The sequence below is a fragment of the Thermobia domestica genome, chromosome 3 (assembly GCF_964235325.1).
Source record: "Thermobia domestica chromosome 3, izTheDome1.hap1.1, whole genome shotgun sequence".
NCBI lineage: Eukaryota > Metazoa > Arthropoda > Insecta > Zygentoma > Lepismatidae > Thermobia > Thermobia domestica.
The window spans coordinates 158202834-158227418 of record NC_137456.1 but is presented as its reverse complement, the minus strand read 5'-3'; the positions used below and the strand labels follow the sequence as shown (position 1 = coordinate 158227418).

The 24585-nt window shown below is 36.0% G+C and overlaps 1 protein-coding gene across 1 annotated transcript in view; it reads left to right on the top strand.

Moving 5' to 3' along the window:
- Positions 1-19521, top strand: part of LOC145680834 (ATP-dependent RNA helicase A-like) — a gene marked incomplete in the record, with an annotated part of 135593 nt that extends 116072 nt beyond the window's left edge. Inside the window, 4 exon segments of the mRNA XM_081751935.1 lie at positions 2238-2353; positions 6445-6642; positions 10623-10750; positions 18013-19521. Of these exon segments, the coding sequence (XP_081608061.1) occupies positions 2238-2353; positions 6445-6642; positions 10623-10750; positions 18013-18614 (1044 nt within the window).
- Between the last annotated feature and the right edge of the window lie 5064 nt (positions 19522-24585).

Genomic DNA, 24585 nt, shown 5'->3' with positions numbered 1-24585 from the left:
ATTATTATTATTATTATTATTATTATTATTATTATTATTATTATTATTATTATTATTATTGACTCACAGGGTTCAGACGGGAATCCCCGAATTCTCACTTGGGCCAGTCTGCCCCTGGCAGCGAGGACTTCATTCTGGCCGCGCTTCTTTGATTCGTCGCTAAGAATCCCAAAGGGACCAATACGAACTATCGCCAGTCATGTGCATACTGTTATTATTATATATTACTTTTCCTAAACGAATTGTTTCTAAAGTGAGCTCCAGGAGCAAGAGTAACCCCTGCCTCAACATCATGAAATGAAAAATATTGAAATGAGTGCGAATAATTCTATGAATTTCGATGGGAACTGTCGCCGAATATTAGAAAGTGAATATGGGAGAACTATGAAATAAAGCAAATAGATGCGCGTAATTTTATTATACAACTTCATTTACATATACAATAATAATAATAATAATAATAATAATAATAGCATAAAGGAATAACAATTAGAATAGCAATTGCGTAAACAATACCTTCCAATTAAGAAAAAAATAATTGCCACGACGGGATTCGAACTCGTCTCTCTGCCATACGAGTTTCATAATTTGAGAATTTACCACAAATTCCTCATACAAAGATAAGAAAATAAACTGCTCGTTACGGAAGACAAAAATGTAACTTTATTTTTCTACACATGTTGATGCAATTCAAAGAATGCGTAAATAATGTCTTCCGGCTTTTCTTCTTTGGAAATTAGAAGTTACTGTGAGGAGTAATAGTAGTAATGTAAACCGGGACCAGTTAAAAACGATGAGGTCGCCTCAACTTGAAGAACGTTTCGTGATATTTTCCTCATTGACGAAGGTCTGTATAACTTGTTTTTTAGTTAAAGAAGGAAATCTTGAGTAAGTCATTGTGACACTCATAAGAAACATCTCCTTATAGAGCATTAGTATTTTGTGTAGTAGTCTTACATGCAACGATTTTAACTAGCTAATATTTTAGATGAAAGATGAAGTGACGCGATAGGTAAGTGATTAGCGCATTAAACTTTTATCGGCGGATCCGTCTCCAAATTCCGGCCAGGTTGGAACTTTTTCAAATGTTTCAATTTCAATTTCAGTACATACTCAGTGTGACAAGCAAGATCTCTCATACAGAAAGATAAAAGATGTCGGAATGAGGAGTATTGGAGAAGTCTGTCAATGGAGGCAATCATTTACAAACTTATTTCCAGCAATTATTCTAGATTTGATATTTTCAGCTACTTTCAACCACTTACTGTTTATGTGTGGTCAGTATTTTTATTTCTCTAAACATACAGTATATAAAGAAAGAATACATTACATACACAGCAATATTGAGATTAATATGTGGTGTTCTTTGGAAAACACGATCCGAACCGTAGAGATTCATCATAGAATGAAGAACTGTTTCGTTAGTCACCTACTTTACAATTTTACCTGCATAAACACCTGGATCAAGGCTATCAACTGCTGTCAGTGCAGAGAAATGTTTAGTGTAAGTTGGGTTACATCTATCTAGGCATTCTCACAACTGCAAATTACCTGGAACCGAAGTAATGGAATTAGAGCACTTAGGGGGGGGGGGGGGGTGAGATACTTTTGCGGTTGTGTGTACATACTCTAATCATACAGCCACGAGAGGCTTCAACAGGACAGAACACATCCGGACAGGCATCGATATGTTCGTTCATTTTTCAACAACCAAGCTTCCTCAAAAGTGAATTGGCCGCAAGGGACATACCAACGTGCTATTACACCAATAATCACCGAGGTCTTTTTTTTTTTTTTTTTTTTTTTTTTTTTTTTTTTTTTTTTTTGCGAGGACTGGGGGAGGAGGCGTTGTGAAAGACTCCCAACTATGGATAAGTTGCGAAACTGCATAAACATTGCAGTAACACCTGTCATGCTCGTTGAAATATGAAATGAGTTTGACTAGTGTGTGTGGATGTGTACCGTGTGACCAAAAGTAGGCTTATTGAGCATTTGTAAAAAGTAGTGTAAGTAAGTGAGCCTATTCAGCACGTGTGCAAATAGTGTAAAAGCTTTATATTTAGACCTTTAAAACTTACTCTATGAGTCTACGTTCATTCTTTTTTCTTTCTCAAGTTGCTTTATAAATTTTATTATTTTACATGCTATACGCCCTATATTCGTTGAACAACTTCTGTTTGAGTTTTATATTTGTAAATGCTTCAGTTGAAACATTGTCTCTTTTATGCTGTTTTCAGGTTAAGTCAGATGAAACTTTTTGTTTATTTCTCACAAATGTTAGTTCAATTCATCTGCTTTTGTTTGGATCTCGAAGAGTAGAGTTAGTGGGTAATATTATACGTTTGGATAATTGGTAAGTTACATGTGTCGAAAATTCTAGAAATGACATGTATATCACTTGGTTCAATATAGTATTCCATTATATGTATATATAATTGTATTATTTGCAAGAACTTTAATTTTAATATATATACACAGTGTGTTCAGTAAGTCCCAGGACTACCTTGAAATAAAATACTTAACTATGCCAGAAAAAAATATTACCACGCTAATTTTCTACATACATTTCTTCCCGTACCACACTATCAGGATGAGTCGTAAACGCTTTGAAGCGCCCGAGAAAAGTCGTCAACTGGAATGCTGTTCAGCATCGCTGTCGATCATAGGCAGGAGCATGAAGTCTGCTGGGACCAAATCAGGCGACCCTTCTTGTTCAAGAACTCTGACCCTTCTTTTGGTCAAAAGGTGATTCACAACAAAGCTGGTGTGAGGCGGCATTATTGCTTATACATGTTTTGCATTGTTCTGTACGTTTCAATCGTGATTTTACCGCATTTAATACAACTTGATTGCAGCAAGTTGCTTCATTCTCTCAGCACTAACAGCGATTAAAGAAATACGAATGTGTCAATGGTGCTGAACAACATTCAAGTGGACGACTTTTCTAGGGCGTTCAAGAACTTCTCAACCAATTCTGCGTCTGTGCGTGGCGTGGAAAGGGATGTGTGTAGAAAATTAACGTGGAATCTTAAATTGCATCGTTAAGAATTTTATTTCGAGGAAGTCGCGGAACTTATTAAACGCACTGTGTAGGGTGACACTTAAATCAAATTCTTCGTTTGCCGTTAACTCTGAATCTTAACGCCAGCCTAGTCGAAGGAAATGTTACCATAACGATGATAGTATACAGCTATAAGGATAGCCAATTTAACCATGTGATCTTACATTTGGGAAAGTGCTTCACTTACGTTTGGTACATCCTTTTAATCTAGACTGGACATAGCTATAAAATTTTAAGTTCAAAATTAAGATTAGATTTGTATTTATTATACTTTAACACAGATATAAGTGGCTCATTTTCTTAATATTAATGTGCTCCGGGAATCCTAATCAACTGATTATTTCCCTTGTATGATTTTGACAACCTATCCTATGCCTTTTACCGCTAGACTCTAAGTAGAGATCTTCGGCTTCACAAATATTTTTATCTGTTCTTTTAACTTAATAATTTTTAAACTTATATTAATAAAACAGAACTGACCAAAGCACTAACTATAACTTGTGTAACAGTTTTAGCAATGTAACATCTGTTTCATCAGATACGTTACCTAATTCTTTTATTCGTCTTTTTACAAACACCAAAATCAGCAGTATTTTTTTTAAAATGTTGGAAATCATCTACACACGTTAAAGCAATCTAAGATGCTACTACTTCCACACTGTTTTAACAATTTAAAATATCACATTTCACTTAAATTGCCTTCTTCTTTTCTGACCCATGCACAATTTGCTTCAATTTTATAGCCTATGTACAAATCTGAAAAATTGTGTTAACCATACAATTTAAAGTTACAGAAGTTTGCGATTTTGATTGAAGCTTTTTATAATTATAGCCCAGTTCTTGTCGAGGTTCATTCTAAAGCGCAAACTTCTGTGGCTTTAGATTATATAGATTTATACGTAGGCTACAATTGAAGCAAATTGTGCATGAGTTAGAAAAGAACAATGCAATTGAGAGTCAAATGAAATATTTTAAATTTAAAAATCGTATGTAACAGTAGATTATTCTTATTTATGTATAGTAATACCATCAAGTTTTGAGTTAATTTGTGTATATATCTGAGCACCAATTATAAGAAGTTATATTAATTTTAGTGTTTCGTAAGAAAAAAAAAAGTAAGTTAAAAAGATGTAAAAATATTTGTGGAGCGTGATCTTTTCATTTTTAATGATTGTTAAAAGTTTATTGTTCATATATGGTACCAGTAATCTGTCTATATCAAAGGTGCTAGCTGCATTACTATATAACAGTGGTGGTTTCTCTTAATGTTTGCATGTTTGTACAAACCTCCTTCCAATATTTTCATTTTTTATTTATGCTAAATCACTTTTCATTTTATTGTAATCATCATCTTTTCTTAAACAAGTGTATTTGAAACGGGGCTGGCTAGTTGCTTTCTGCTTAATAGTTTGTCAAACTCCCCACCTTTAACAGCTTCTGGGCCATTGCGGGGGTTGCGCAGTAAGAGGGGGATATCGCGCCATGCACTGCCTCATAAGGATCCATATGCTTGCACATCTTTTGCAAACAAATCTACCAAACAAAAACAGCCTTTCCAAAACATAACGATTTGGAACTGGAATTTCACCACCGTCCCTCCCCCTGCAGTATTGGTTGACACGGTTCTCGCCTGAAGGGGAATAGTCTGTTCCTTTGTGACAATGTTACGTACCGTAACCTAGTAGCTACAGAGAGAGAGAGAGAGAGAGAGAGAGAGAGAGAAACTTGCGCCTTGCCTAAAAGCGAGATTGCCAAGTGGTCATAACTATTGGTTCTGTCAACCAAGTAACGTCAAGGCAGCTATGAAGACAGTAAAGGCGACCCCGTGAAGAGTGAAAACAAATTGATGGTGTCGATATTTAATAGACTCGTATCTGAATAAGTAGAAATTTGGCAGCATAGATACAATGTTTTCCTTTTCATGTGTGCATGGGTGAATGAGAAAATTGGAGGGCAGTTTTTAGAAAAAGGGCGTTAATTGGGGAAGGGGTGAGATTTTAAAGCGGGTAGCGGACTTTGTTGTGTTGTATGTTTGTGTTTGTGTGTGTTTGTGTGTGTGTGTGTGTGCCCGTCTTTGTTGTTCATTGGAATATTGTTGCTGTAATTGCATAATTACGTGTCTGTCCCTGATATACGTGAACTAGCAATGTAGTAGCAATGAATTCTGTAACGTCTCTGTTGTATTAGCCGTTTTAGAAAAGAACTTCAGAAGCAAACCTACTTCTGAAAGACATCGGAAGACCGATTCTGACTCTCAATATAACGCAAGTAATTAGAAGTCAGAAACGAACATTTACAAGGAAGCTTAATCTCAACTTGTACGGACAGCATAAGTGGTTATGTGAATGTGAAATTGAAAATGCTTTGTTTTGTTTTCCCTGTTTGTTGTTCGGGGCGGAGGAAGATGCATGGAGTAAAAAAAAGGTGCGGATATCCAGCATCTGCACAAAAAAAAAAAAAAAAAAAAAAAATCGTCAGGTCATATAAGACACGTTCTGATCTCACTGTGTTGGGAAACATGAATATTGCTGCTCAACTAAATGCTGGTTACAGGCGGTCCATTGAGAATCACAATCAAAAAGTGACGCAAAACAGGTACGTGCTCAATATAATCATCAATTGCATTTGGTTTCGTGGCACCTTCGAATTGGCTTAAAGAGGACATGATGAAAAACAGACTCGTCTTCAAATCGAGACGTTTTTCGTAGATTAATTAATTTCAGTGCAGAACTTGACAGCGCTCTCAAGTCATTTAGACAGCGCAATAATTTTCAAGAGTACGTCAAAAAATCATACAAAATTAGCTTCTCCATTGCATGTTTGAAGCATACCATGAAGAAATCACTATTATTATTTATAATAACTATCAGTGGCGTATTTAGGGGGACTTCCGGGCTTAAGCCCCCCGAAATATTACTTACTAGAGTAAAGTATACGAAATATTACTTACTAGAGTAAAATATACGAAATATCTTCCAGAATTTTCACATTTTCAGGCAAAGCCCCCCGAAACAAAATCGTGAATACGCCACTGCTATTATTATTATTATTATTATTATTATTATTATTAATAATAATAATAATAATAATAATAATAATAATAATAATAATCAAAAAGGAGAGGTCATCTATTGTGCGCCACCTAAAATTCAAAGCACCAACCGCCACTTTTAACATAACTCTTAACATAAGTCATTTGTTCATAAGGTTTAATATGTTGATTCCGGGAAACTTCTAGAGAATGTTAATAGACTGATGCAAGGAGCGGAAACAATTTTAAATTATAGATTAGATAAGTTTTATTTCTAATATAATGTTGAAGTGGCTTGCAAAGTAAATACAATTTAATAATTGACACATAATTCTCTGATTTTTTTTCTTAGGATTAATCTTGAAATGAAACCAGAATTAGCTGCTGCAATTGTTTCATTTCGCCCACTGTGGGAGGAGTACATAGCCCTGGTATCGAGGAATCCAGATGCTTTAACAAGACAGAGTACTTTTTGTATAAAAGTTATTGACGTCATTAAACATCTTTGTCAGTTGAATATTTTTGAAAGTGATTCAGAAGTGGACAGATCGTAAGTGAAATATTATTTAAGATTAGTGAATATTTTAGTATTTAATCGACCAATATCCCGATGCAGGGATTTAGCTGAAGCTTTGTCGTCTTTAGCGTTTTTGCGAGGAAAAAATATAGTACAGAATAATTATGAAATCTTTTTCAACAAAAATCTTAAACCGATTTGAACACCTGTTGAAGTGTATCTGGTCTAGTTCAAAAGAAGCATCAGGTCGTAAAGTAATTTGTTGAACCATTGAATTAAAGTTTTTTAAAGTAGGTTAAACATTAGTGAAGCAGTATGGTGAACACCAACATAGCACACAGCTGGAAACTTGACAGCTCTTTCCCAGTTCTTTAATGTTTCTTTTTTGTCTTGTCTCTTTCCCTCCTATCTGATGAAGTGATTCGAGGAAAGGACCTTCAGTGTTTTAACTTATTTATGCTATAGGACACACAGAATAAATGAATATAATTTGTTACTTTTAGTATTCGGTTCAACGAATTATTATTATTATTATTAAATCATTTCAACATACTCTGATTTCTTCTTCAGTAACCCATAACTTACTTACTCAGTTTTATTTTGTATGTTAAACTATTCTGAAAGAGTCAGTGAGACGTAAATCATTGGGAACATATTACACAGAAATTCCAGAAAAATCTAATAATCACTTTTTGCACTTAAGCCTGTTTTCTGCAAATTGACCCTCACTAAATCAGAAGTTATGGATTACTAAAGAAGACATTACAATATGTCCAAGTTAGTTTACATTGACCTTCAAAGTCAAGGAAATTGAAATGAGTCAGGAATATTGCTGAATTTCACAAAAGAAACAGCAATCTCTTTTTCAGCTGCTTAAGAAGATACAAAGAACATTTCAAAGAATATTATTATTATTATTATTATTATTATTATTATTATTATTATTATTATTATTATTATTATTATTATTATTATTATTATTATTATATCATATATATCATATTAATATATATGTATGTTTCTTCCACGTTTTTCTATCTTCAGCTTCCTCTTTTAACTACCAATACTTTATGTTTTTCAAATCATTGATCAGTTGTCTTCTTCTTCCTATTCCTCGCTTTCCTTCCATCTTTCCTTCTATGGTGGTATGAAGAAGACATTTTCTTCTCAAAATGTGTCCAATCCAATTGGCCTTCCTGCGAAGAATGCTGGCTAAAGCATTAGGCAACGTCTTAGGCAGCTGCCGTAGGTGGGGACCGAGTGACTCCTGGGATAAGGAGTCAGCCTATCAAGTGCCAACGGCCTTTTTCGGAGGGAGAACTGTATTAAAAGATGGATGATCCACAAGGTGTTCAACGGCATGGAGATGTGGAAAAGAAATGGAAATATTACCACATTTTTTTTCCCCAGGGGGTACGAAGGAGGAGTGCAAAGTCAAAGAAAAGTACATGGAACAGATATATGAACAATTAATTGATCTTCAACGACGAAGAATTAGTAGGGAAAGCTAACGAAAGTATACGTACGTTTAAAATCGGAGATCAACAAGGGCATGTAATTACTGACCATCAAAGAATCCTTAGAATTTGAGAGGAATACATAAAAGAACTGTATGATCAGAAGAACCACCCCAAAGATATTGCGATTGAATCAGAGGAAGAAGTGGATGAGAAAGAAAAAGGACCCAGTGTATTAAAAAGTGAAGTAGTGTAAACCATCAAAGACATGAGAAGGAGGAAAGCCACTGGAGGCGACAACTTATCAGCAGATTTGCTCAAGGGACTAAGAAACAGTGCAGTGAAAGTACTGACTTCACTTATTAACAAGATATCGTGAGTGGAGAATGATCAAAGGATTTTCTTGATCTCCAATGATTACATTACCCAAGGAAAAGCAAGCAAAGAAGTGCAGCTGTCACAGAACCATTAATCTTATTTCTCACAGTGAAAAGATTATTGTGCGCTTGTGCGCATACTGAACAGGCGGGTAGAAAGTAAGATAGAAGAAATGTTGGAGAAAGATCAATTTGGCTTCCGGAAAGGAAAAGGCACCAGAGATGCTATAAGAAATGTTGGAGGAAGATCAATTTGGCTTCCGGAAAGGAAAAGGCACCAGAGATGCTATTGAGTCAATGAGAAGTAAAGGAAGAGTTGTGTTTGTGCTTCATCGACTGGAAAAAAAGCTTTCGACCAGGTCAATTGGACCAAACTTCTGAAAATACTTAAAGAAGTCGGGGTCAACTGGAGAGACAGACGACTCATTCGCAACCTGTACATAGGACAACTAGTGAAACTGCGCTTGAATGAAGGAGAAACCAATAGTGTGGAGATTGTAAGAGGAGTCAGACAAGGTGTAGTATGTCGCACAAATTATTCAACATTTGCTGTGAATGTTTAATGAAAGAAGCGTTAATGGAAATTGGAGATTTCAAGACTTGAGGGCAGATTATTAACAAGATCAGATATACAGATGATACGGGTATTATAGCTAGAACGGAAGAAGGACTACAGGAGATGATGGGCAAAATAGTTGACACTGGGAAACTATATGGAATGGAAATCAACATCGAAAAGCCGAAAGTCAGGAGAATATCCCGTGGAAACACGCCCTTACAGGTCAGAGTAGAACAAAGGGAAATTGAGGAGGTGAATAATTTCAAGTATCTGGGAAGTATTTTGACGAGAGACGCTTGCTGTACCAAAGAGATCAGGTGAAGAATTGCCATAGCCAAAGAAGCATTCAACAAGAAGGAATCTCTTTTATCTAGCAGGCTTAATATCGGACTAATAAAGAAGTTGGCCAGGTGCTATATACAAAGTACTGGATTGTATGGTTCAGAGATCTGGACATTAGAGAAAGAATCAATACAAGTTCAAAAAAAAAAAAAAAAAATCTTTAGAAATAAGAAAGCTTGAAAAGCGTCGCCAGGTGTTGAAACCTCAATCTTCAAAAAATTAAATACCATAGAAGAAAAAATGAAGTTAGGTTTGTTGGTTGTAGACATTTAAAGATTGAAGTTTTAACATTTAATCATTTAATAATTTTTATCATTTAATGCAGCAAATGATTTATTAAAGATGATGTCAACGTCGAATAATGAACATTTCTCTCAAGACGAAGAAGAAACTGAAGAGAATAAGTCTGGAGTGGTTATACAAAAAATGGTCACCCGTAAAATAGTTGCAGAATGTTTGGAAAACTTGAACAACGTGTTTTTCCTATTAGAGTACCAGCACTAGTTGAAACGTAGTTTGGTGTGAGAAAAGCAATTGAAAATATATGGACGGAGAGCAAGTGGAAAAATAAAATAACTAACTGTCCTTACTGACGTTTTCTTGAAGTATTGATATTTTTGTAAGTTCCGACTGTCAGCAAACTAATTTCAAGTGTGTATAATGTAATTTCATTCGATTTGAGTCTATACGTTTGTGAATATCATATCGAGGAATTGCTTCTCTGTTACTGCATAGTAAGGGGTGTGAAGGGTCCCTGATTCGATCCCAAGTCGCACCAAGTGAATTTTGTGGATAAACACTGTGTATGTGGGTTTTTCCGGGGTTCTAATGTTCCCTCCTTTTTTTCTTCATTCCACCATTTCGTCTGTCATCATCATTACCATCTGCTTAAGCCTCGGTGCATAAACATGGGACGTTAAATATTTTTTTTTTTTAAAAAAAAAAGCAGTGAAATTCAATTTACATGTTATTTTTTTGTGATGCTTCTGTGACTATCCTATTTCCATACATTTCAATACATGTAATTGCATCTACAGTATACGTCATTTTATACGCATAATATAGAATAAAATCAACTATTCTAAAATGCTGTTTAGATATGTACAGTACGAAATATGACAATATTGCGTACATGATTTTCTTCCATTAAAAAATCCTTACCACTTTATCTTGGGTACTCTTCCAATTTGGACACATTTCCTGGGAACCGCAAGTATCTAACTTAGAGGGGTTTTACCGTATAACAATTTGTTCACTCTGTGTTTTTGTCACTTGCAGGGAAGCTTTTGAAAAGAAAATCAATAGGAAAAGACCACTTCCTGCAGAACACACTGACAAAGACGTAAGTGGAAATGTTGACAGAACGCCTAGGAAGCTGCTTAAAATTACAGTTCCTCGTGACGCAAGTAAGTAAAATTAGCATTTCCTTCTCTTTAAATTAAGGTGAGAGCAGTGATATCATTGTGAATTCCGATTTTTAAGTCATAATTAGAAACCAGATGTTAGGCAAAATGCGTATTCTTTAATATGAAAGATATAATCAAAAATAACGTTTTAAAGTTTATAGTTTTAATTTATAGTTTAATTTATAGTTGGGGGGTTATAGTTTTAATTTAAGCTAATTTTATTTTGCCTATTTCACCCATTCCTGCCTAAATAATTGCTTCAGTGTCTAATGTTGCCTATTCTATGCCTTTTCTTCAAAATAAGACTTTATTAGGGAAAAATATATAAATTCAGTATTTCAAGAAAGGATTCTGCCTTTTCTGAGAAATATAAGTACTGTTTGTAGTGATAAGATGTCGTAAAACTTTGGACTACTAAGTGTACTGACAAAGTGCTGTAAAGCTTTGGGCTGCTGTCTGTGCTGATAAAGTGTATAAAATTTGAACTGTTTAGTGATAAAGTACTGTAGAGTATGTATTTACCAAATACACATGCAATGCATGTCAAGCTTCGTTTATATACAGATAGTGATCAGAAAAATGGAAACACCTGAACGAAATTGCAACTTACCAGATTAATATGGTGTCGGGCCACCTTTCGCCTTCAGAACAGCCTTGATGCGACGTGGGATGGAGGCATAGAGGTCGTGAATGGTAGCAAGTGGAATTTTACACCATTCCTCGTGCAGGGCATCGGCCAGTTTTGTGAGAGAGGATGGAGGTGGAAATCGTCACCGGAGTCGTGTTTCCAAGACGGACCACAGATGTTCAATTATGTTGAGATCTGGGGATTGGGTGGGCCAGGGGAGGTGTTGAACTTCATCCCGATTTTCCTCAAACCATGCTGCAACAACGCCAGCTGTGTGAATGGGTGCATTATCATCCTGGAAGATGGTGTCATTGTCCGGGAACAACATCCGGACCATAGGATGCAAGTGATCTCCTAAAATTGCGACATAATCGTTGGCAGTGATTCGTCCGCTAAGTGTGACCACAGGACCCAATGAAAACCATGATATGGCGGCCCACAGCATCACCGAGCCGCGCCATGTTTCACAGTTGGGCGGAGACACTGCAGATCATAAGCTTCTTTGGACGTTCTCCACACATAAACACGGCCCGTGGTTGGGAATAGGGTGAAGGATTACTCATCCGACCATATCACACGTTTCCAGTCCTCAACGGTCCAAGTTGCATAGTCGCGGCACCATTTGCGGCGTGCGAAAGCGTTATGGTCCCTGATGAGCGGTTTGGCCCGTGCAACACGACCCCGTAAGTTCATGTCGTAATTCGCGGCGGACTGTGATTGTCGAAACAGGGTGGGGGAAGTGCTGATTAAGTTCCTCCGTCACTTGCTCCGCAGTGGCACGACGGTTCTGCGTGACAATACGCTTTAATACCCGACGTGACCTGTCACTCATGATTTTCTTCCGCCCACTGTTCCGCTTCCCCGATGTGGTTTTCCCGTGTGTTGTGTAGGCCGTCATTACCTTCGACACTGTCCCACGCGACACACCTAACACAGTAGCCACTACCGTCACACTCACTCCACATAACCGTGCACCAACAATTTGTCCTCTTTGAAAATCTGAGAGGTCTCCCATTTTACACTACCTCCGTCTGCTGCAGCCACTGGACACTGCTGTTTCACTGCGCCTGACGTAGTATGGAGACCGACCTATCACACCACCATCAGCGGTCCGGCGCTGCGGGCACCACGACACCACTGCCAACCCATACATCTGACGTGTTGCCAACTACAGGTGTTTCCATTTTTCTGATCACCATCTGTATATAGTAAAAGAAAATATTAAGAAACAGGTATGTTTCTATATTCTTTGAACATTATCTGTAACTTAAATTTATTTTTTTAATTGTATCGAGTATTTATCTTCATTATTCCGACTTACATTTTAATGCCTATTTTTTTTAAATTTTAAGTGCCTATTTTCCAGATTTTTAATGCCTAAACATCCGGTCTCTAGTCATAATTGACATGAAAAACTGATGTCTCAATAATGATCGAAACTAAATTTCATTGCAGTAATGGTCAATCACTGAAATATCAATTCAGGTTTCTGCCAATTCTGTAGAAAGGTGCTGTTGACACATTGCCAGTATGTAAAGCAATTTTACTTTTTGCTTCTGTTATACTAGTTGTTCCCCCCAACCTTCAGCTCGTTTGGAAATTAACCTGCACGCTAGCAACATCTGTTGGCGTCGGGTAAGAGGCAGTGCAGCTAGTGACATCTATTAGCCTGACTATGAATTATTAGGTATTAGCGTAACTAACAGACTGAAACGTCCTCCTGTTATAATAAGGATACCATTATACGAGGCACGTCCAGAATATAAGTGTACTGGATTTGTGTAGGTTTCAAAAAATATTTAGAACAAAAGTTTACATGCTTACATCAGTACATATGTGAACTATTTTTCTATGTAGATGCCATCCCTCTCGATGCACTTAGTGGGACGAGAGATTAATTTATTTTATGCCTTGATCAAAGAAGTCTGCTGCCACCTCTTTTGCCCAACTCTTCATCTCCACCTCATTAGTTGAAAATTTTTTCCCACCTATCTGTATCTTCAGAAAGGTGAACAGATGATAATCTGAAGGCGCCAGGTCAGGCGAATGCGCATATCAGTCAAAATCAACGCTCTTCCACTCTTTTGCTCATCGTGCACATCACTACGACCGTTTTTAAATTCATCACATCACTTAAACACACTCGTACGATTCATAACTCTTTCGCCATAAACTGATTTGATCTCGTTAAAAACTTCAGACAAAGATTTTCCCTTCACAACGAGATAACGTATAACGTTGCGAATCTCGCACTTGGCGGCAGATTTTATCGACATCTTTCAAGGGAGACGTTACCGTGGCCACAGTTTTGAAGGTATTGACGCATGGTTGGGCTCGCTGAAAAGGGTAGGAACTAAGTTACACGGCAGTGTGAGCAATGTAGCAATAACAAATTTCCTGTGCCCGCTAGGGCCCTATTACACTTATTTTGTGGACGTGCCTCGTATTTTTGATACTGGTATCACAGATATTTTTTTACAGAACATGGCCTTTCAAGGGACTTGATGCGTATTTTGAAGTGCATTTATTAATATATGTTAATGAAAGGAGGATTTATTTTCACACCAGATCCTCTGTAGGTGCGAATTCAATAACACACAAAAAGTGAAAAAGTTAAAGACTGGAGGGCACGGAATTCGAACCCGGGATCTTTGGCATACCGTGCCGATGCATTAAGTGGAGATCACCGACTTTGGGAAGCGGACTGGGTAGCGTAGTAGTTAACACAATATGCTGAACATCCTGGTCCAACCTTTTCATTTTTTGTGTGTTATTGCATTTACTAATATTTACTTTGATGTATCAGTTGTTTACAGACGACCATCTTAAGCTCATTATTACATTTGTTTTTGTAAGACCTTGCGTGTGCGAAATTATAATCATTTTTGTAACCACACGTTTTAGGAAATGAGTTTTAAAATTTACCGAAAGCTGTCTATCACTTGATCAGTTATACTAGAATCTTAATATCACTACGAAACTTTCTGCTTATGTGGGAAATTTTTCACTAGGAGCTATAACTGAAATTTAAGTAAGAGTACATAATAAATTCTTTACAATTAATCCAGTAATCTTGAACTAAATGGACTATACTTTAAATAAGAATTACTATATTGTTGTTTCGTTCAATTTTGGGACATCATAAATAAAAATAATTGTTTAAAGTACGAAACTTGAGATCATTCCCTATGCAAGTGTAAAATTATGGCTGACCGAAAAATATTGGCATTGACGTCATATGGTGGACCTAGAGGGCGTTACTGCTGTAATATTTTCTATTTATTCATATATTTAATGTTATATGTTACTATTTTCTGAAATCGTAATTTATTATTATTTATGGCGTGACCGCTAACAAATGTTACTGACTTACTCATACTCATACTCATACTCATAACTTAAGGATTACTCAGAAAAATGTGCACTATGTTTTAGTGGATGGGACCTCATATCACTTCGGGATATCCAAAGTATTATGTCAGTAACAAAGTATCATCTCGCGAAAATGGCAACGATTCCATCCCCACTGTAAATGCCTGCAACGCAGACGGATTACTGCAGGGAACCTTGCACGAGACCTTACTGCTGCCAGTGGGACAGTTGTTTCCAGATACATAGTGTACAGAAGACACAACATGAATAGTTTATTTGCTCGAAGGCCTGCACTTTGCGTTCCATTGACCAATATCCACAGGGAAGCCCGCAATGTCTGTTGTCGAGAATACAGTGGATGGTAATGGAAAAATGGGCCCAGTGCTCTTTACAGACGAGTCCCTATTTAGACTTCAGAGTGATTCTTGTCAGTCATCGTCTGGAGCGAATCAGAGACCAGATACCGCCCTGCTAGATTCCTCGAAAGAGACTCGTATGAAGGTGGTGATATTTTGGTGTGGGCCGGAATTTGCATGGGTGCACGTACACTCATTCCTGTCTTGGCCAGTATACCAGAATATCATTCTGCAAGAATATGTTCGACTTTTTCGGTGCGCTTTGGGTCCCGCTTTTAAACTGATAAACAACAATGCCAGGTATATAGAGCTACCGTTGTGGAGAAGTACCTGGAAACAGAAGATAGTCGGAGAATACTGTGGCCTGCGACGTCATCCGACCTCAATCCAATCCAGCGTTTGGGACGCTGTCAGTCTTCATCTTGCTGCCAAATAATGCACTCCTCATGCACGCTTCCAGAGGTCCTTCAGGCACTAATGCAAGAACGGAATGCCATTCTACCTAATTGTAATCTGGAGTTGTTGTTGTGCTTGCCTTGATGTGCGTGGACATGACATTCCATACTGACACCATATTTCGTGTTCACACATAATGGATCAATGTTTTGTTCACACCCTGTAGATGTGCCACATGTGTAATTTTGTTTCTTTACTTTATTTTCGCAATATAATGTGCATTCGGAGATGTTTCCTTTGAACAGCATGTTTTATTCGGCTTTCCCCATTCTTCTGAGTTATCCTTAAATTATGAGCTTGAGTATATTTCGGAAATATATTGTGATACTAATTTTTTTTTTTTTTTTTTTTTTTTAATCTTGGGCTACTGAATTATGAACTGAGAGTTTGGCCGTTTTTAGACGTTTACGTTGTTTTCATAATAAAATGTAAAAGTTCAGAGAGTTATGGTGATCCTAGGAAGCACCGCTATAGCAAAAAAAAAAAAAAAATCCTCTGGTCTACGTGGTTCTGAAATTTAAATTTATGTATATGTAATCTTTCTGGAGTCTATGAGAGTGCAAAGGAATGGCAAAGACGACATTAGTGTTTCGCCATTTCACTATGACGCTAATGCGAAAGTTACTTTTCGATTGGTTCGTTGACTTAACCATCACCTTCTCAGATGCAGTATAAGCTGAATAGCTTGTCAAATGTCGATTACTACTATCTTACATTTTAACAGTGATGTACGTGACAGATAGCGGGGGAAGGGGGGAGCTTCGGGATTTTAATCTTCCCTTGAACAAGATATTATGCAGAAACAAACATTAACCATATTAAGGTACATAAACACCTGAAATTATATGAACTTGGGAGCTTGAACTCTCACCCTCTTGACAGACTTCTGCGTACGCCACTACAGTCTACTGATTGTGTCCAATAACCTTGCGGTTGGAAAAGATGGCCTACTTACGAAGGAACGAGTAACGTAACATGTGAGAATTTGTGGTTGAACAAAAAGAAGGCCAAATTAGGCGGGTGCGAAACTTATGGAAGCGACTAAGTCAGTTTTCTATACTGTTCAATGTTGATTACATTCGACCGATCACTATACATTTTATTACCCAATCTCTTATTTCAACTAATGCCCGCCATTCATCATCTCGAAATACTTACAACCAAATATCCAAACTGAATGCTTATTAAACACTATAAATTGATGGAACCACCAAGCCGCAGTTAATATATATATATCTTACAACCAGATTTCTCTTCATTGCGAACCTATGAGATTAGGATTACGAATAGGAATTAGACCTCTGGGCTTTCGGCATTTATGGCCATTTAGCCCGCCACATACCGGTATATGAGGGATGACTTCCCTCGGCGAGCACACTATCCAATGAAAGGAAAGGACAAAAGGATTGGAAAAAGGAAGGAAATGGCCTGGGACCATTATGTTAGGTACCATCCCGGCATTTGGTTGGTGTGAATGAGGGAAACCCAGGAGAAACCTCACTCAAGATGGCTGGCCTGAAAAAGATGTTACACTTTTTCGACCGACTGTTCCACCGGGAATCGAACCCGGGACCTCTCGCACCAAAAACGAGAGCGTTAGCGACTACGCCACGCGGGGCTACTTGCGGGAAATAGATGGGTATCCCAGCAAAATGATCGTGATAAAGTTTATTTATTTATTATTTAATACGACGTATAGAACGTAGAAACCTAAAGTGTGTTTCATTTCGAAGTGTAAATAAATGAAGATGCATAACCAAATTTGTATTTCCTGAATAACTACCATGAAGTACAGGACATCGTTTTCTAAAACTCCTAGAATTGAACAACGGCAGCTATGTAGAAATTCTTACAACACAACGATTCTCTAAAACATATTTAATTAAATAGAATTGCTTAGTTCAGGTTAATTTGTAACTCATTTAGTATATTTCAGTTTCATAAGCTCTCTGGCCAAAAAAACAACGTCCCCACTCACTTCGTGCATGATTTTTTTATGTTAATAACTTAAGAAAGAGCAGGTCAGTTCGATTGTGAGTTCCTTTCTTTCACACGGAAGACATCTCTTTATACGTTACCGAAACCCATATGCAAATTCATTTTCATTTACAAAAGAATACGTGTAGGTAGTCATTCACTCTTACTAATGCTGTAAAGATATATTGTATTCGAACCATTGTCAATCATAAATTTTGCATTTCTTTACTTGAATTTACAGTTTACTTTCTGATAAAGCTTAGTACGGTCTTGGAATATTACCTTTATTATATAAGTTCATGGGACCATTAAGATATTCTGGTAATAATATTTTTATGATTATAATTCTTAAACAAATACTTAAATGAATGTTCCTACACTTTTATTATTATTATTATTATTATAGAGAGGTTGAAATTTTGCGTCCTCTGAAGGATATGTTTAATTTCAGTGTTTTCCTAATTTATTTTCAGGTGTTCGCAGAAATAATCGTCATGTACAACATAATGTAGAAGAATTGGAACGTTCCAGTATCGCTTCACGTCGAGGAAAAATTTCAGCTTCTAATTACCTACAAAAAAGAAATGAAAATAATGTGTTTGCTTCGTATCTCAGTAGATCTTCAGAAAATGAACGATATAAAGTAGAAAATGATCGTGTAAGTAAAGTGAATAAGGAATCCCTGAAAAACCCTAAAGGAATATGTCCTGATTTGCATGAATCTTCACTAACTAGGAATTTTAATAATGTTCCTAAAATAACGGAATCAACTGAGAGAGAGCGAGAGTTCTACAAAGAGAAGCAAAAAGAATTTGATTGGGAAGAAACGAGCTTTTCAGATAGTTCACAAGACGACTTTTTCAATAAAAACGATGATTTGATTTTTGATCAGAGAGTCAGTAAAATAATTGATGGCATTGAGCGAACCGGTGGATCTTGTAACTTAAAAAATGAGTTGTGTGATACATTTACTTACCTTCAAGTAAAAAGAAGTAGACTTTTAGGAGATTGTGGTTTTATATTACTGAGTAAAATATTAAAAGAAGAAGCTTATTCAAAGGCTCTTGAGAAGTAGCTTACGAATGGAGTTTATAGATAGATAGGTTTTATTTTTTCTTACAACTTTCTGTAAATTTTTGTATTAATACGTATGTATGCAGAAGTACCAATTGCGCAAACTGAGAGTTAAGAAAAATTGATGCTATATTTTTAATGCCTTTAATTGTTTGTTTGCTCATCCCATATATTTACCATCATCTTCTATCTCAACTTCAAGTGCAAAATTATTCTTATTCTGGTGCAGCTCATGTGTCGCCAGCCACACTGGAGATGGAATCATAGCTATAAATATATACATATGTATTTAATAATAAAATACCAGCTTTATGGTATTAAAGTCATTATTCTTGTTTGTATCGTCAAATTGTTGCCAGTAATGTTATCATTCGAAACGCTTCCATTGTTAATGGAATTTAGCAATTATTTCTGTTTTAATCTTCAAAATACTGGTACGGGCGTGTAAATAATTGTATTTTCTGTACATAGAAAGGTAAGATGTAATATAAAAACAATATTATAACTGTTTTGGGTAAAAATTAATTTGAAACAATGGAAAGTATCTTAAAGAGTGTACTTATTTAAGTACATGAAGGTCGGTGATGAAATTCGGTGGCATATGTTATCAAGACTTAATATGTGCAAAAGCTTGTTTTAATGAGTGAAGTTGGTGGCAGAAATGTTACTGTTTTCAAGGTTCCTTAATATAGGCATACTGCAATATATTCTGAGTATTTTATTAGAGATAACTGTTTAGAAAATGTGGCAAATAATATTCAGTTATTTTATTATATAGCATAACGTTGTTAGATCTAAAATTCGTGTTAATAACTGTATTGTAAGTAAGTAGAAAATATTTTGAGAGAAAAGTATGTTTGAAAAGTAAGTGACTGTATCAAACAAATTAAATAGTATTATCGTTCTTACCTTTATTCCGTTATTTCACTTCAGATCGATAGGAGCACTGAATTCAACGGAAGTTTAGCCAATTTTCACCATATCAATGTAACTAATCTTGGGTAAAAAAATACATATTACTGTTTTTGTTAAAGGTATATTATGTTTCTCAATTACATTGAGAGTTACGTTATCTGCTACGCTGTTAACGTCGTGGTTTACTTTGTGTTCGTTAATTGTATTTAGATTGTAACTTATCACTTGCTTATCACTACATCACAGCTCATTTAAATTTATCAGAAACCTTGAGAAGTGTCAGCGACGTGTTAGTTAAAACCTGACCTTTTGTAATAAAAGATGTTTTAAATCTTTTATTACAGAACGTTACAGAACGGAGTAGCGTTCTGTATAATGGCTTGTAGTTAAACGCGAACGTAAAGTTTAATTTCGTTTACTATTTGACAGAAAGGATGATAACTTAGAATAGGTCATCGTCAATGTACTTCATCGATTTTGCTACTTATATAGATTGTGGCCATCAAATAATTCCAAAATAAACGGAAAATAGGCAATTTCAACTTCACAAATCTTCTTAACTATTTTGGTTAACAGAAGACTCGCGTTGCGCGATTGTTTACTGGCGTAGAGGGCGCTGTAAAGTGACAATAAACTTTCTACTGGAAAATGAATTCTACACTATTTACAACAAACTATCTATTCCATATGACGAGACAAGTGTGTAATATTACAATGACTTTAATTTAGAGATGAGTTAACTATTAGGTTCGACCGAAAGAAATGAATAAATTATGAATAATTAATAAACACAATACATTGCCCTTAAATAAGCAAATAGCAGTGTCATACATACATGCTACATCGACTCACAACAAGCTAAAATTACACATATACTACATATTACTACACAAAATCATATCCTACATATCTACACTAAACACTTCTCTAAACATCACCACATTTTTAATCGTTCTGATGCTAAAAAGGAGGCGTCATGTGGTTCGGATTCCACATTAATCAGTAGGTCCACGTCTCATATAGCCTCGCTGCTGAAAGGGACGCTAAACTAAAATCAACTCAACTCAACTAAAAAGGAGGCGGGATAGCTAGGATTAGGTAGCCCTTGTACCAAAAACTAATCCATTCTCTCTATTATATAACTATTATTGATGACTTCGAAGAGACATATCAAGGAAGATTCCCTTCTTGAAAAGAAAGGAACCTTCACGAAATTATTCAGTCCATACTACGCTGAGAGCCAGGTTAAATTAGGAGTAAAATAGGAGTCTCTACAAATGCTTAATCTGACATTTTAATGTTTAGTTTAACTGATGCAAAAATCACGTACACCGCCATGTCTTAGAAAAAATAAATATACTACTCACAAAATTATGTATGGACAGGCTACCGCAACCTAACTAAAATGTGGCTCATAGGGAATATTTTGAACGTTTCAAAATCTCCAGATATTATTTGTAAAGATCACAACCGGAAAACCAGATCACTATAACTTCACACCTGTCCTGGGATGTTCACTATTTCAAACATGACGATCACGGCACGAACTTTCATATTTCATATCTTCTTATATAGTTTCACCAAGGGCGCCGATCTGGGATGCCGGGGGCCCCGGGCCCCTCAAAGCTCATATGGGCCCCCTATTATATTTATGAATATACAACATTTGGCATAATTTGAATGCAATTTGTCTTAAAATCCTCATATATATACCTTCCGCATCTGAATGGACCCCCCCCCCCCCCAAAAAAAAAAATTTACAGAGAAATCGGCGCCCTTGAGATTCACAGGTAAAATCTCAATAAGTCAGGACTCCTTTTGAGGCTGAGTTGTTTATCTAGCTATTCAGACTAATGTTATCTGCAATTTCAGTGGTTTTCTGCTGAATTTATAGGATCTTACTGCGGCGATGCAGACGGCGTTGTTAACCTGACGAGGGATACCAGACAAAGAACAAGATAGAGATGCGCCAGAACACTGAGGTGGCATATAGTTCCCAATCACGGCACAGATAATTCGCGGCGGAAAATACAAAACGAATGAAAAATATTAAAAACTGGATCAAACCGGAATTTAGCAGGATAAGGATATCTCATCGGGATGAAGGGGGTCTAAAATATCCTACCCAATACCGGATTGGTGGAAAAATTCAGAAAATTCTACCCAATTGCTAACCTATGAATTACATCGAAATAAGAATGTATATTTTATAATTATCCAAATGAGATGCCCATACACAAAAATTTACAAAGAAAAATAATATGTAAATAAAAGAAATATCCCGAAGATCTATTTTTTCTTAATTATTCTGAATTAATTTTATTTGGACAAAAAACAAAACGGATTTAGTATGTAAACTGAAATTATCAAGCAAAACCTGATAACACACAACATTGTTACACAGAACGAGTGAAAATTATTCGGACCAAAAAAAATTTATACCACCTAAAGTGTAACTGAAGGTTACAAGTCGGGACAAAAGCAATGGAGAGAGCACGATCTTGGTCAATCGATGATTATTCGTTGGTCATTCGATGGTTAGTCGTTACTGATTCGTCATTCTGCGTTGGATCTTGTCTTTTGGTCATTCCTTAGTGACCAACACCGTCCAGTCAGCGATCTTTCTTTCGATGCCATGGTCGATTGACGAACAAGTATTCAATTATGGAGTTTAACGAAATGCCCCGACTTGCAAGTCACTGGAACGTCAAATACAGCGCCTAACCTATGAGTGTGAGGGAGAACTCTGAAATTACTTCGAATTAGGGTGAGACTGTTCTAAATTAGTTGCTATTCCTTTGCTCTACCATCTATTCCTTAACGCCTTTATTGCTCCCAATTCTCAATGAAATGCGAATGCATTGGTTATTTTCAAATTATTTTAACACTAAATTCATATTCGTTACACAGTCTAACTTCGCTCATGTTTCTAGTCGCCTAAGATCAGTGATGGAGTCGTCCCCATTTAACATGTGTTTTATTTCAAACAAGTTTGGTATTGTTATCTCGCACCTCTTAGGTGCCTCTCATTACAATTCCAACATTTAAATTGTATCGGAACATGGTGGATTGCGCCGTGGGTTTTGTATCTCTGTGGTTCTCTCACTGCATCAAAATTGTTTTTCCTCCCGCCTTTATAGGCAGTGGAAATTTTCCCCGCCCACCAACTCTTGGAAATAGTTTTGGATGTTTCTGAATTTTGCTTGCTGAAATATATTTCCCTAAGTTGATTTAGAATTCTTACCTCCCGCCTCAAAAAAATTGTTGAGGGTCCGTTTCTCACCAACCCTTTACTCTAGGTTTCGATTATGGCGTTGTCAGTTCTATTTCATGTTTTGTAGATCTATATAGGATATTTTGTTCATTTGGATTTACTTAAGTTTTGTTGAAATTTTAGGAAATTTATGTGAATATTTTGGATTTCCTCGTATATATTTTTATTATATTGTTATTGTTATTTTTGGTAAAGTTAATGTTTTTTATTTATTATTTTCGATATTTAAAGTTGCGTGTAGTTCCTGTTATTACAGGATTTTATTATTTAATGAAATTTCTGGATGTGTTTGTTTCTTTTTAAGAAAAAAAGGAATGATTCCTTTCGTTTGTCTTAGTTGCTCGTTTTATAATTTATTCTGTTAAGATTTCATTGTATGAATGGAGTTCATACGTTAGGTCGGTATCGTACTTTGTTTCGAAATTCTCAGCTAGTAATGCTATGAGTTTCGTCTTCCGACTTTAATTTTATTTTTAGTAATTAGTATTATTGTTGTCGTTATTACTATTAGTATTATTTTGAAAAAAAAAAGAAGAGAAAACATTCCTGACTGTGATTTTTGGTTATCTTTAATATCCATTTTTGAAAATTTGAATAAGACTGTGGCAATGTGTTTGTTTTTCTGGTATATAGCACCGTTTTTTGCAGTTATTCTGATGCGCTATCTATAATGATTATTATTTTTCTTTTTTCTTTCTTCCCCTTTGAATGTTGACTGATATAATTTAACATAGTATACTATTGTACCTATATATATATATATATATATATATATATATATATATATATATATATATATATATATATATATAAAAGTTATTACGATATATATTTGTGTGTGGGTATGTACATACTGCTTTTACACTAAAATCTGAGGGTGTTGGCAAGAGTCAAGTGGCGACCCTAATTTAGTTATTACGTAAGTATGCAGAACACTAGTTATGTGGTTCCTAGAAGGATCCTGAAAAAGAAACATACTTACTTTACCAAATATGGGTATTAGATTCCCATGAGGCCATTATCGAGGTTGGTCCCAGATTGTTCTTCTAGGCGAATCTTCCTTAAGCAAGTCTTACATTGTTGTGAATGCACGCAGAGTAGGTGTCGGAAGAGTAAGATTGAAGGAGAGTGAGACTCATAGAGAAGGTTCGATTCCGACACACCTTTCGTTCACGACGGCGTCTCACACTCTAATTCAGTACTTGCTTAAGCAACTCCCAGTATCATGTCCCTTGGATAAGATAGTGAGTAGTCAGCTATCTAAACAGCCTCGAGAAAACCTTCTGTCATCAGCGCCAAGTTCATAGCGCTGATACTTATAAAGAAAACGGGGACGTTAGCTACAATACACTAATGGAATCGATTAGCATAATATGTCTATCGACTAATCCTCCAAACCGCTGTTAGTGGTCATTAACTCTTGAACAATAATTCATAAAAAATGAAATAATCCTTTTAAGCTAGCACATTTATTACAAGACTAGTTAAAATAATTTATACAATAAAATTACAAAACAAGAATTCCAAAGTAACTCAGCATTTCATTAAGGTTTACAAGAGTCGTCTTCGATATCATATTTTTACCATTTATGTAGTCTCTTTTTCTTAATATTAATTACCGATTTAAATACCTTTTGTCTCACGACTGTAAGGTAGTCGACTGACGTCCAAAAAGACAAATGAAGTAAAGGAATATTTAAAGAATATCATCTACCACGCTAGAGTTAAGCTACTAATTGCCGGAAAAGATGTTAAAGACCAAAGTTTCAGCCTCCCAACCTTC